General features: G+C 47.9%; 1 protein-coding gene across 1 annotated transcript in view; it reads right to left on the bottom strand.

The window, feature by feature from the left end:
* Nucleotides 1–14,969, bottom strand: part of LOC144159772 (uncharacterized) — a 60,324-nt gene that overhangs the window by 28,461 nt on the left and 16,894 nt on the right. The window contains exon 5 of the mRNA XM_077691463.1: nucleotides 5,755–6,543. Coding sequence (XP_077547589.1) covers nucleotides 5,755–6,543 — 789 coding nt within the window. The remainder of the gene's footprint in view (nucleotides 1–5,754; nucleotides 6,544–14,969) is intronic.

The following is a 14,969-nucleotide window of genomic DNA, read 5'->3' on the forward strand; positions in this document are numbered from 1 at the left end:
AGTCCGGCCGTGGATCGAGGTTCTCAGGGCTCCGTTTCCTGTCGGCTCAACCGTAAAGTGCTCCAACCACCTCTTTACGGTTGAGCGGCCAGGAAAAGGCGCCCAGAGAACTTCGATCGAACCCCTCTAATCTAATGGCGATGACAGACTGATTTTTTACCATGACAATGATAGTGGTGCACACTCAACTGGGCGCGAACTGCGGACTCCATGACTGCGGATGTACGAGCGCACGGTGTCTCCCTATTCTTCGTCGCCTGCTAGTCTCCAACAGGTTCCGAAACCTCAAGTGTGGCGGAATCCAGTTCTAAAAGAAGTAGCTTCTGTAATGGTCTCTCGATGACCTTGCCTCCTGGCAACAGCACTGAACAGGCTCGAACCGATCCGTCAGTGCCTGGATACACGTCTTGAACCAGGGCTAGTGCTCAGAATAACTTGGGCGTCTTAGAAATGCCCACTATACGATGTCGCCGACCTTTAAATTTGTTGAGTGATGCGTGGGCGAGTGATGCGTTGATGGCAGTCGCAACAAATATTCATGTTTCCATCGCTTCCAAAAATATTCCATCATTTTCTGTCGATGTTAAAAGCGCCGGCGACAGTCATTTCCATCGTGCCTACTCATCTCGTTTGACTCCGTCATTATTTAAGGCAACGTAGTTAGTTGCTGACCAACTAAGAAGTGTGCCGGCGTGATGGGTGCAGGATAGCTTGCGTTATTCTCACTGTATGTGAGCGGCAGTGAATTAAGTCCCGCTTCAATCTCAGTCAAAATAGTTGAAAGTTCTTCCGAGCATAGGCAGCTTCGCCCTAAAACCTTGCGGAGCGCTGTTTTCGCGCTTCCGATTAACCGTTTCCTACCATCCTCCCCACCATGGGCCCGCTGCAACTATGAACTTTCAACTAATTCTCTGATTAGCAATGGAATCCTGCAAGTCGTCTTGTTTTTTTTTTTTACTTTCCACATTCTTTGAGCTGCCGAGACGTTCTCTTGAAGGTTAGGGCATTAGCGGAATAAATTGTGCTTGGGAGCCCCCTTCTCGGAATGAAGCACCGGAAAGCCAACAGGAATGCAGATGAGAACAGAGCCAACAAGGGAAAAAAGATTAGGCAATTACATCATGGTGATATGACCAACAGTAATATCTGTTGACGTGCTTCCGTGGGATTTTGATGTTTAGCCTGGGGCGAAATCTTGTTCAGCACACCCTAAACTTGACGCTTTAAAATGAGTAGATGAATCCGGGGGACGGAAATGTGTTACGTCGATATATATGGGTATTCTTCTGGTGCACATGACCGTTCGGACCTCCTAGTTGCACATGACCGTTCGGACCTCCTAGTAAGACATTCCCATTCTTTTGTAGTCTGTGTGAATATTCCACGTGTGTCAGTATGGGTTTGAAGCAGCAACAGCATGCATTCTTGCATTGCTGTTTCCATTTCCAGTGAAATATACCAGACACAACGAATATTTATTCAGCCACATGTGCCCTAAAAGAGGCGGCACATACACAAAAAATTCGCAGCATTAATAGGTTATTAGCGAAAGCTTGTGGGTGGGCGGTCACGTGATGGTCGAACCGTTCAGTTCAATTCCGCTACCCCTGCTGAGAAGCAGGGGTAGCTGAATTGAAAACCTAAACTTTTCGAGCTGCCAAAAGCGCTTATTTTTATCTTCTTGGCCAAGTGTAACACATACTATAGTACTAGATACAGACATATCGTGATACCCACTGACTAGCCGAGAAAAGAAGGCTCTCTCATAATAAGCAACCTACGGTTGTCACAAGAATGACCAGGCAGGCACTTATCCACAGTTCGGCTATGCCAGCCATTTCACCATTATGCTTTGTATGTACAATGAGATGATTCGTTGCATAAAATAGGTAGCCAGTGAGATTCTGTCCTGTCATTTTTTAGGGGCCCGGCCTGTCTTTGTAGCCCGTAAGGGGCCAGGCCTTACGCGCCCAAACAGGGGCTCCGAAAGGAACACGACTGCGTTCCAAAGTGCCGCCTCTGCCGGGGAGCTCACGCCAGCGCTTCGCCCAAGTGTCCTACACGCATGGATGCCACGCACAATCGGCACGTCACGCCTACCAACGTCGCTTGGCTAACCTCCGTTCGCAGAGATCTGCCCTCGACATGACCAGCTCGGATCGTCAAGACCGGCGTCACCGATACTCGTCCCGAAAACGACAACGCTCCAAGTCCCGACGTCGACGATGGCCCCAGTCCCTGCAGCAACACGGCTCCCGGTTCCAGCGCCACAACCGGTCTCCACCACCCCATCGCCGCGTCACTACATCCCAACATGTTCCACTTCGCCTGCCAGGCGATACCCAAGCACAACACGGGAAGGTGAGCCAGCAGCCTTCCGTCGGAGCACCTACCAACCCTGCACGTCCTCCAATCACGTCACCCTTCACCTATCGTAATGCTCTCGCCCCGCCTGGTCCTTCCACCTCTCCTACCCTACCGCTCCCACTCACCGCTCCACGGACAATCCCTGAGCTTTATGGCAGGGTGTCGAACCGGAACCGAACCGAACCGAACCGAAAACCAGAACCGAACCGGTATTATTGCCAGAATTGAACCCGAACCCGAACCATTATTTTTTGAGCCCGCTGAACACCAACCGGAACTGAACAGGAAAAAAGAAATAACGGTTTCCGGTTCTCGACAAAACGGTTCGACCATCCCGTTATTGATAACGGGTGGTAAGTAGCATTAGGGGCTTCTTTCTTTCACACGTCATCAACTTCGCAATCTCTCGCTAACTTTTATCCTTTCAATGAATCAAAATGCTCCGAACGCGCTCATCACGGTTACAACATGGTGACAATATGATTATTTGATTGATTGTGAGGTTTGTTAATGCGCCGACGCAACGCAGGTGATGAGGCGCGCCGCAGTGGAAGGCTCAGGATTAATTTTGACCACCTGGGGATTTTTAGCGCGCCCCGAAATCTCGAACACACGGGCGTTTTCGCTTTTCGCCTCCACCAGAAAAGCGGCCTCCGCGGGCGGAAATCAAACCCGCGTCATTCGGCTCAGCAGCACAACGCCATAGCCACAACATGGTGAAACGACTGCATACCAGTATAGCAATTAAGGCCCCTGGTATGTTGCTGATAGTTGAGCAAGCAGGGTGCAAGGCTGGGAAGAAGAAATGTCAAACTCTCGGCTGCCTGCGCGATGTTTGAAGCACCTAATTCGCCCTTCCCGCGGTCGCCGGTGCACCTGTCACCACACCCCCACAAGGGCCTTTAAAGGCACAAGGGCCTTTAAAGGCCCTTGAACTACAGACCCATTTCACTAATTAGTATATCCTGCAAAATTCTAGAACACATATTGTATTCTCATCTCAGCACTTTCCTTGAATTAAACGACTTCTTTACTGAATTCCACCTTGGGTTCCGAAAGCACCACTGTTGCGAAACACAGCTACTACTTTTCACTAACGATCTGTACTCCACCTTTGATCAGGCTTCTGTCACCGGCTGCATCTTTCCCGACTTCTGCAAAGCATTTGACTCCATGTCACACCACCACCTTCTTTACAAACTGAGCAAGCTTAACCTAGACTACAGCCTACGGATAGAAGCTTTTCTAACAAATCGAACGCAGTATGTCATCGCCAATAACTGCAATTCACGCATGCGCCATGTAACATCTGGGGTTCCCCAGGGCTCTGTCTTGGGTCCCTTGCTTTTCCTTATTTATATTAATGACCTTGCTAACCAAGTTTCCTCTTCAATTCGACTTTTAGTGGATGACTGCGTAATCTATCGTAAAATAACCAACCCCATAGACTATTCTTTACTACAGACTGACCTGAATAACGTATCCTCGTGGTGCAACAACTAGCTCATGAACATTAACCCAAACAAGTGCGAATATATGAGGGTTTCTAACACTACTAATCGCCATAACCTGCCTGAATACTTTCTTAACTCAACAGAATTAGACACCGTTGTGTCCTACAAATACCTTGGTGGTCACATAAGTAACGATCTATCATGGCATAAGCATACTGCTTACATCACTAACAACGCAAACTGAATGTTTGGCTTCATCCGTCGAAATTTTCCGCGAGCTCCAGCCTCCTTAAAACTGCTTCTACATATATAAGACTTTTGTTTAAAGTAAGCTCAAGTATGCTTCCGCGATTTGGGACCCTCACCAGCTATCTCTTCCTTCCCTAATTGAATCGATCCAGAACCGCTCAGCTCGTTTTATAGTTTCTAACTACTCCCGCACCGCCAGCATATCCACTATTAAATCCAACCTTGGGCTTTCTAACCTATCAATCAGAAGAAAAGTATCCCGCACCTGCCTCTTCCGCATAATCTACTTCACCAATCCTGATAATAAACGGGACCTTCTCTCACCACCTGCTTTTATTTCTGCACGTATTGATCACAGATTTGAAGTTAGCGTGCCGAGTTCTCGAATAAATGTGCACTTCAATTCGTTCTTACCAAGGACAGCCACCGACGGGGTCCACCCTCCCGCCTCCATTGCCAGCAACCCTGACCCATCATCGTTCAAGACGGCCGTATTAAACTCTGTATAAACTTTACCCACTCCTCTCTGTAATGCCCTTCGAGGCATGGAGAGTATTGTAATTAATTAATTAATTAATAAAATAGGTGAAGTTTCAATAAAATTCACATATTGTGGGCGACATTTTGCAATACCCTGCCTGCCCACTCCTGTGTGGTGGTACATGACCACAAGGGAACAACAGCATCTGCCAAGGGCATAAGCTTCTTGAGAAACAACGTGGGGGAAAAGCCAAATTTTGCTGCCGCTTGGGGGTAAAACAAGTGGGCATACTTTAAGAATACACATTCTTGAAACATACTTTCTTTTCCTTTTATATGCTCACCTGATGGGTACGCCCCCGGTAACATTTTAAAGCGAAAGCATGCTTAGTTGCACCGATGTCGTCCTGTCAAAAGACTCAAAAATTTCCTCGCAGACCGGTTGATTGAATGAAATGCTCTGACAAGATCTTTGGACACAGAGCACGTGCGTGAAGGCGGGCTTCAAACTCAAAACGGTTGCTCGGAAAATGCAAAAAACAAACGGTTCTAGATAAGACAATACTCGCGCATCGATCATAGAGGAGGAGCACTACAGTGTACCTTTATCTCATCAACCTGATATCAGTATACATTTAGATTGTTCGTAGATGCATTCACTTAGGGCGCGAAAAATCGTCTCATGGGTTCATTCTTTGCTCGCAGTTTGGTCTTTTGAAGGCTTCGCTCTCAATTGGATGCACTTTCAGCTAAGTCTGGACGCACTTTTAGCCAACGTTTTGATGCACTTTTCACACATTTTTGACGTGGGAAGGCCGCGTCACTTACAACCCCTTGAACTGCTTTTACTTTGCCATCTCTCACAGTGCGAACCCCATGCCAGCTATGAGCTGCCAACGTCGGCCTAAGCCTTTCCTGCCCCGAATTAGCGGGTAGCTTGGCGCACACCCTTCAGGGTATTGAACAGGCATTGTGCAATCCTTCGTAAGTAATAAAAACCCCTTCTAGGGCAAAATTGCTTTCACAAATAACCTGCCATGGTTTGCCAAGGTCGCTCTCTGAGCAACGCTTTTCTGACATACTACTACTTCAACAGGCGGGGTTAAAGTTAAACCAGGAGGACACACCTACTTTTGCTCTGCGTCGCAGGCATTAACTGCCCTGTACCAGCCAAATGGGGCTGTAAATACAACGCAAACACTACAACTTGCAAACTTGCCTCCTTTCGTGTTTCACGAGGTAGCACTTCTGAGCAAATCCCTTGCGGCACACGGGGCAAGTGTATGGCCGTTCGTCGGTATGTGACCTCGTGTGGTTGACGAGCTCCGCTTTACGAATGAAACCCTTCTGACAAACATCGCAGGTGTGCGGTTTCTCGTCACTGTGCAACTTCTCGTGGTACACCAGGTCCCTACTTCGGGCAAACGCTTTCTGACAGAGGCGGCAAACGTGTGGCTTCTCACCAGAGTGCAGTTTTTCGTGCGCGACCAGGTGGTCTCTGTGGGTAAAGCTTTTCAAGCAGACACCACACACGAAGGGCCTCTCGCCAGAGTGCAGTCTTTCGTGCCTGACCAGGTTGCTTCTGTGACTGAAGCTCTTCTGACATATCCCGCACACGTGGGGCCTCTCGCCGGAATGCAGTTTTTCGTGCCTGGCGAGGTTTCTGCGATCGGTGAAGCTCTTCCGGCACGTGCTACACACGTAGGGCTTGTCGCTTGAGTGAGACCTTTCGTGTCTGGCTAGGTGGCACTGCTGAGTGAAGCTCTTCTGGCAGACGCCGCACATGTAGGGCTTCTCACCGCAGTGTGCTCTCATGTGGGTCTCGAGGTTACGCTTCAGCTGGTAGGCCTTGTTGCAGAGCGGGCAGATGAAGCGCGTGCTGCCACCCGCACCCACCCTCACGTGAGCAGTCTGGCAGTTGCGGCGTGGGCAGGACAGGCAGGAGTACAGCTTCCCTCCAAACTGGATTCCGTAGCTGCCGTTGGAAGAGATCCTAAGTGGACAGAAAACGAGGCAACAATATTAAAGGGACCCTGCAAGAAAACAATGTGAGAAGCTAGTTTTCTCACTAGTACAAGTATGGTGTTCATGTGGACACGCCGGCAGTCCTCATAGCAGATAAGGAGAGGGTGTCTACAAAGATCCCAGTTTTCCCAGAGTAGTACCAAAAACTGAAGTTTCGTGAGTGAGTGAACATTTACAAAAGGACAAACAGTACCTGATGCACAAAACACGGCAAAAGCAGTATGTGCTGTAATTGATAGTCACGACGGCACAAACACAAGCCTCCCAACATCATCCATGAAACCCAACACAAAGGAATACATGTACACAAAACTCTTAACAAGGGAGTTGCAGAAAAAGTGCATTCAATTGCCAAATTGCATTCACTGCCGCCACCCCACTATACACAAGAAGCCCGGTTTGTATTAGTCGTACCATAAAGTTACCACTCCTGTACAGTCATCGTTTTGAAAGTAAGCCTATGTCTCAAAGAAAAAAAAAAAAAAAAGACCCAATTCACTACGAAGTACGAAATAAAAACCATTGTCGGGTGCAAGTAGAAATTTACAGGTGTAGTGTTGATTTAGCCTCTTGGAATCTCGCCAAAACCATGAGGGGATCATGTTATTCTGATTCGTCAAAACATGCTTTCTGTAGAAGCAAGCGTACATTGTTTTAGCTCCAGACAAAAATTTAAATTTTGTTGATTCTGAACAGCCAAACACAAAAAATGTGGCGGTTGTTTTCCATGCTAGTGCCAGTAGCGAAGGCAGCCGTGGTGGTGCCAGTGTGGGCTGCAAAAGCGATCGATGAATGTGGGATCATCACACTCGATGGAGCAAGTAACGGGACAACTTACTCGCAAATCAAAATTTACATTTCCATTCCGACAATTTAAACTGCCGGTAAATACTGAAGTTGGCCACATCGATACCCCTGCCATACTGTTAATTAGAACGCATCTGCTAGGTCATTCCAAGCTTTCTGCTCCACCTCTTAAACTTCCCACTTTGCCCATGCTCGTCTCTGAAGGGATTTGAATGAAGAGAGCAAACTTGTGCTGATGTATATAAGACTCGGCATACAAGAAAACTCTAGTTACTGTAAAAAGCGGTTGCTGCCTAACAGGGGCCTCCCCATAGCAATACAGCTCTCATGAGACTCATTATGATGGAACAACATGAGCGCTCAATAAAAACTTCAGTTTTATTAAAAAGCGGAAAAACATGTACTAAAAAAGTGCCTGTGCACTAACCAGAGCCGGTATGTAGATAACGCGCCCCACACACCCACCCCCGTACTGAAAACTTTGCAATAAAGCGAAGACATGGAGCGGAAACTCGTACACGTGTGGGAATTCTTTTTTATCGGGAAGGCTTCTGAAATTCTCCTCGCATGTGTGTGTTTTTGTGTGTAAACAGGACAGTTCTATAACTGTCTTTATGCTTTTTAAATGATCTTGAGTTGTTCGTAAGCACTCGTGTCATGTTATTCTGTCATTCCTCAAAGTTTTCGCGGTTCCAGTTATAACGAATGTACACCAACTGGCCCAGTTATTGACCCTACCGATCGCATCACATTGTCTGGCTTTGGCACGTCCACTATTAACTGCATTTTTTACCTGAAATGGTCGGCACCTAGGCCCCTGGTTTGGGAACTTTCGTGATTTAAAGCAGCTGTCACGTCAGGTTTACAACAACGGCCATAACACATGGAATGTCAAAGGTCACCCCAGGGCTGATGTAGAGTGGGCAGAAGACATGCTGGCCATGCCCAATAACACATGAACAGTTTCCAGTAGCAGCGATGGCTTTCCAGCAATGCATCGCTGACATGTGGCGAAGTGGCAAGAGCACAACACACATACAAGGTTCCTGTGCATGCAGCGGAAGTGTGTCGTGAATTTAAAATCTTTTGTGCCATTAGTCATCGTCATCATCATCACCAGCCTATCTACGCCCACTGCAGTGCAAAGGCTTCTCCCTTTGATCTCCAATTACCCCGGTACTGTGCTAACTGCGACCAATTTATCCCCGCAAACTTCTTGATCTCATCTGCCCATCTAACTTTCTGCCACCCCCTGCCACGCTTGCCTTCTCTAGGGATCCACTCTGTTGCCCTTAATGACCAGCGGTTCTCTTGCCTACGGATTTATGTGCCCTGCCCACAGCCATTCCTTCTTCTTAATTTCTACTATACGTCCTTAACACGCATTTGTCTCCAAGCCTCCAAGTTTCTGCCCCGTAGGTGAGTACCGGTGAGATGCAGCTGTCATACACTTTCTTCTTTGGCGACAATGGTAGGCTGCCATTCATTATCTGGGAATGTCTGCTGTATGCACTCCACCATGCCTTGTAATGCGTTCCCCGAGTTACTTAGCAAGGCAACGTCATCTGTGAGTAAAAGGTCTCAAAGCACCATCACACCACAAGGGCATGCCTAAGAGCGCTTATGAATGAGGCTTAATTTTGCAAGGATGGAACAGCCAACGTAGGATTTGGATCAATTTTGGGAGCAGGGAAATCCGAGATTTGGAGCAATTTATCAAAAAGAGAGGTGCAAGCAATAACACGTCAGTGCGGGCATGCTTTGGCTTCAGTGGACAGGGTCCTGCAAAAGTGACCAACAAATTCTGCGGAAGGTCGCAAGGCGTGGTGTATGTGTGCCAACCTGCCAAGCCAGTTCATGTGAACGCTCGAGGTATTTACAAGATCAACCAAAGAAAGGAAAAAACAAAAGCGAATGGTACAAAAACTGCGAATAATATTTTTATTAGCACGTCAAAACGCCTTCACACATGACTAGTACTAACCTAATTGCATACCGAATAGCTCCTCCACCTGCCTACAATAGTAGATACAAATGAGGCAAAAACATTGTTCAATTCCACCAGGAGCTAACTGGTACGAGATACACGACTTGTGCAGACGTCACTGGCGTGATATCAATGCTCTGCCCTCAACATTTTCGAGTTCGCCAAGCTGTTGACGCGTCTGCTCAAGGCTTCCGACTGCTTGCTTGTTTTGTGGAACGCAGCAGCCACTAAGCTTATGTCATCACTGCCGAATTCTGTACGTTCCATACGAGCGGGTTCTTTGCACCTGTTTCGCTTATGACCGTGTGCACGTATACAACAAGCTGCTCTTGTTTCTGCAAGCGACACGCACTCCGTGGTCACTGCATGCACTCCGTATAGGACATGTCCTTAAACCAATTTCACCTTTTCTCTTAGAATGGTGAGTCACACATATGCTTTTACATTTGATTCAATGTGGCCCGTAACTAAAAAAGCAGCAGTTCTACTTGCCACGTCCCCCCTAAGCGACATCAAACCACCCTTATTCACGAAAAGCATGTGTAGAATTGAGCTAAGGGAACATTTTGCAGTTTAAAAAAATCACAGGTTTTGGTAAATATTTAAGCATTTCTGTGGAACCCAGGCTGTTTGTGCGAAAACCTGAGACTCCACCCCAAGGCCACTAAAGCCAAACAGTGGCTTGATGATGATGTTAGGTTTTCTTGGCGCAAGGGCATCAAGGCCAAAGAGCGCCAGTACTATGGTGAGGATTATTCAAGTGAGAATATAAAGTACAGAATATATAATAAAAGGTATCTCAGATTTCTGTTGGTGTAGAGGGCCAAGTAAAAACATTTGACACTATGACAGGCATTTTCTACGTGCACCCCTTGCCACCGTCTTTGCGGTAGCAATGAGTGGCCCTACCGGGTTCTAGCGTGCGATGGTGGCTCGGCTCACGGGTGATATGACACATACCTTAAAAAATCTACGTCTGAGAGGTACTTAAAAACACGGTTAGTAGAGAAAAGTGGCTCATCTGATAAAAACAGCAATGGGTGTTGAGGGATCATGCGTGTGTACAATTCTGGAAAATGAAGCTTTCTTTGCGGTTCAAATAATTCGCATTTTACCAGTACGTGAATGACTGATAGCGACCCTCCACACCTCAAGCAGCGTGGCTGTTCTGTTCCTTTCAATAGGTACGCATGTGTAGCATGGGTATGGCCTATGCGCAGTCTACAGAGAGTAACCTCTGTGATCCTGTCTCGTTTCTCACAGATCGATCTACCTAACTTGGGTTTTACCATGTGCAATTTGTTTGCTGTTTCCCCATTCCAATCTTCCTGCCATTGGTCGCGCAGCCTCTTACGTACGTACGCTTTAAGATCCTCGTACGGGACGCTTTGAATATCTAGGTCACTCCGAAGAGCTGCAGTTACAGCATTCCTGTCTGCTTGCTCATTTCCGGCTATGCCGCAGTGACCTGGGACCCAACAGACAGTGATTTCAAGTTTTTGTTTGTGGGCTGAGCACAGCAGTTTTAGCAATTGATTAAAGACTGGATTTTTTTGTAACTTTCCTGACGCTAAAGCCTGCACAGCACTTTGAGAATCAGTGAATATCACTGACTTTTGGACATTGTTCTCAATAATATATTCTACAGCCAATACAAGGCCGCGTGTTTCAGCAGTGAATATAGATGTGGCTTCAGGCATAGTCTTAGACGTGGAAAAGTTGGGACCATGTGCAGCACATGATACTGCACCAGCTGACTTGGACGCATCTGTGTAGAACTCAGATGCTCTGTACTTGTTCTGAAAAAACAAAAAATGCTGCATAATTACAGTGGAATCTCGGTGATACGAATTCGGTTGATACGAATTTCGTTGTGATACGAATTTTCGAAATTCCCCGGCCAAAATGCATTGTGTGCAATGTAAAAAAATTTGGATGATCCGTACGCATTTATCACTCCGGTGCGGGTGATACGAACGCGCGAGCAGACGACTGCGGCGTGGACGGGAGGCGGGAGTGTTAGTGCGGCCGTGCGGCCTTGGTTGTGCGCGGGCACAAAAGCATTAGTCCTCCCCCGTTGACGGTAATCCTTCTCGTGGGGAGGTGCTGTTCCGAACGAACCGAAAGTTTCGCCCTCTCGATGCCTGTTCTTTCTCCCTCCCTTATTTTATCTCCCGCTGCAATCTCTTCTCTCTGTACCTTTCGTTTCCGCTGGCTGCAGCTCGGGTGCCTCTAGCTTCCTTTTTTTTTTTGTATTATACTTCTTGATTAAACCGCGGCAATCAAGCGTTCCCTCAATTCTGACGGCGAATACCCTCGCCATTTTGCCTTCGCATTCCTCGCTTACGTCTATGCCCCGCGCTCTACCTATCCTGTTGTCGCCTTGCCGTCTTGCCTGCGCCACTTGCGCGTCGATTATGTTGAAGCGTGAACCGTATGGAGCGTTTTCTGCTCACGAAAACACGCCGCAGGCGCGCTGACGCCGCCGCGAATACCACCCGCATGCTGCGCGCGGCGGCAACATGGCGGCGTCACCGGCCACGAAGTGGTGCGGGTAGCTCGACCGACCGCTTCTGATCGCTCTTTAAGATGCCAGTTAAGAAACAAACGAAGTCGCTTGTACAGTAAAGCAGCTGATAATGTGGGCGAAAACGACACTACAAAGCATCGTCCGCGCGCTTAGGGAAAGCGCCGATCAAATATCCGCATCCGCTACCGTGGTAAGCGTAAACATCTCCGGCGGGGCCGGCGGGCTGTCCGGAGCGCTTTCAAACTGCCGCCGTGAAAAGCGCGCCTCCCCAATGGAGCAAGTCGGCAGGCTACCCCCACTGCCGTGCGCGTAGCGCATCATTTTCCGAGCGAGGTAGAATCTGACACAGGGGCGAAATCGTCGACGCAGGCGTGAAAATAACGCACGCGCAACGCCGACGCGCACGAATTGCATGCCGTTCACGCTTGTGTTTGTGAGCGTGCGTCGCGTCGGCGATGAGCGCGCGTTCTTTTGACGCCCGTGTCGACGATTTCGCCCCTGCGTCAGATGCTACCTTGCTCGGAAAATGATGCGCGGCAGTGGGAGGAGCCTGCCGACTTTCGCCAATGGGGAGGCGCGCTCTTCAGGGCGGCAGTTTGAAAGCGCGCGCAGCAGCTGGCTGTGCCACCTCCGCGGCGGATATTTGGCGCGGATATTTTATAGTGCAGTCAGCTCCTTGTCACCGCATGAACAATTTAGTTTACATCTTGAGCTGCGTTTTAACAAAAGGTTAGAAGCGGTCGCTGAAGCTACCTGCACCTCTTCACGCAAGAGCCGACGCCATGTTGCCGCCGCCTGCCGCATGCGCGGCACATTTCCATTTTTTCTCGTTTTCTGATGATACGAATTTTCGGGTGATACGAATATTTTTGCCGCCCCTTCAGATTCGTATGACCGAGATTCCACTGTAATTCCTTTGGAGCGGTTCTTTTGTCAATCTTCATAAAAGAGAGATCATAAGAGATAGGGCAGAGATCCCATGGAGGGACAAAGTCGGCAAAGCTGGTTTTCTCAGCGTCAGTGAAGGATATTCCCAGGCCTGCGGCCAGTGCCCTCACCGACAGAAGGAATGGCTCAGCCATGGCAGGTCGCTTTTCAAAAAGCTTGATTGCCTGGTTACCTAGAGTGCTGTTCAGGTGTCCGGTCAAGGATGTCACTTTTAGAGCATAATTCAACCCAGTGTACTTCCGCTGTGTTTCAAGAGACCACTGATTGGCTTCCACATACAGGCTTAAAACAGGGCTTGTTCGGAAAGCGCCTGTAGCCAGAGGAAGGCCAAGATGGTAGACAGGGTCTAACATCTTTAGTGCTGTTCTCGCGGCAGATTGATAAACAAGACACCCGTAGTCGATGCGGGACCTCACAAGGCTATTGAATAAGGCCAATAGGCACTTTGTGTCAGTACCCCAAGACTGGTGTGAGAGGACTTTCAGGATCCTGACTGTATCCAAACATTTAACTTTAAGGCGTTTGAGGTGTGCAATGAATGAAAGTTTGTCATCAAGCACAACCCCAAGGAACTTGTGCTCCTTTTTTACTGCTATGGGTGTTTCATTGAGTTTAATAACAGGATCTGGGCGGATACCACGCTGCCTAGAGAAGACCACACACGTGCTTTTTTCTGGGTTAAAACAGAAGCCATTCTCATCTGCCCATTTTGTAAGTTTGTTTGCAGCTAGTTGGATTTGCCTCTCACAAATGGACATATTACATGATTTAAACGCAATGTGCACATCATCAACATATAGCGAGTAAGATATGGAGCGAGGCAATGCAGTTCCTAAGGAATTCATTTTAACAATAAAAAGGGTGCAGCTGAGCACACCACCCTGCGGCACTCCATTTTCTTGGACGAACATCCTCGAGAGGACATTTCCAACCCTAACCTGAAAGGTGCGCTCCGAAAGGTAATCTTTCAAACTGTTCAGCATGTTTCCACAAACTCCAAGGCGGCGAAGATCGCAAAGAATACCGTAACGCCAGGCTGTGTCGTAAGCTTTCTGGAGGTCAAAGAAAACTGATAAACAATGCTGCTAATGAACAAATGCATCCCTGATGTAGGATTCAATAGCCACTAGGTGGTCTGCTGTAGATCTACCAGAGCGAAAACCCGCCTGGCGATTGTCTAAAATACCATGGTACTCAAGAAAATAGATAAGGCGACGGTTAATCGTTTTTTCGAAAACCTTGCATAAGCAACTGGTTAAAGCGACCGGTCTGAAACTAGTTGCAAGTGATGGATCTTTCCCCTCCTTTAGAATCGGCACCACAATAGCTTCTTTCCACACTTTTGGAAATTGCCCTGCACGCCAGATCTTGTTAAACAACAGTAAGAGCGCTTCTAGCGTGTCGTCGTGCAGGTGCTTAATCATGGTGTATGTTATTCGGTCTCGACCTGGTGATGATTTACCACAAGTAGTGAGCGCCACTTTAAGCTCCTGCATAGTGAAGGGGCAATTATACCCTACCTCAGACTGCCGTTTGTCACGTACAATCTTCCGTTCCTCTGCATTCTTGTGTCTCAGGAAGTTAATTGAATAGTGAGCTGAGCTTGATACATACTCAAAATGCTTGCCTACGGCATTCGCTTGGTCTTGTAAAGTGTCTCCACTTGTGCTGACCAAAGGGTACGTAAGAGTGTTACTTCCTCGGAGTGCTTTAATTCTCCTCCATACTTTCCGCGTGTCAGTATATGATGTGATTGATGACACAAAACGATTCCAGCTTTCTTTTTTCGCAATAAGCCGAATCCGTCTGCCATTGGCCTTTGCCCGCTTGAAAAGTACCAAATTTTCAGTCGTTGGGCATCTACGCAAGACACCCCATGCCTTATTCTGTTCCTTACGGGCCTGCCTGCAATCATCATTCCACCAAGGTTTCGGCTTAGCAACCCTACTAGAAGAAGTCTGGGGGATGGACTTCAGCGCAGCTTCAATTATATGGGTGGTCAGAGTCTCAGCAGCTTCATCAATACCAAGGTTGTCTATAAGTGTATAGTGACACTCAGACAGCTCTTTGAATTTTTTCCAGTCTGCGGCCTCCTCCTTGAACTTTTGTGGGCATGGAGTGT

The sequence above is a fragment of the Haemaphysalis longicornis genome, unplaced genomic scaffold, assembly GCF_048455015.1.
Source record: "Haemaphysalis longicornis isolate Haplotype H1 unplaced genomic scaffold, Haemaphysalis longicornis Haplotype H1 scaffold_10, whole genome shotgun sequence".
NCBI classification, from domain to species: Eukaryota; Metazoa; Arthropoda; class Arachnida; order Ixodida; family Ixodidae; genus Haemaphysalis; species Haemaphysalis longicornis.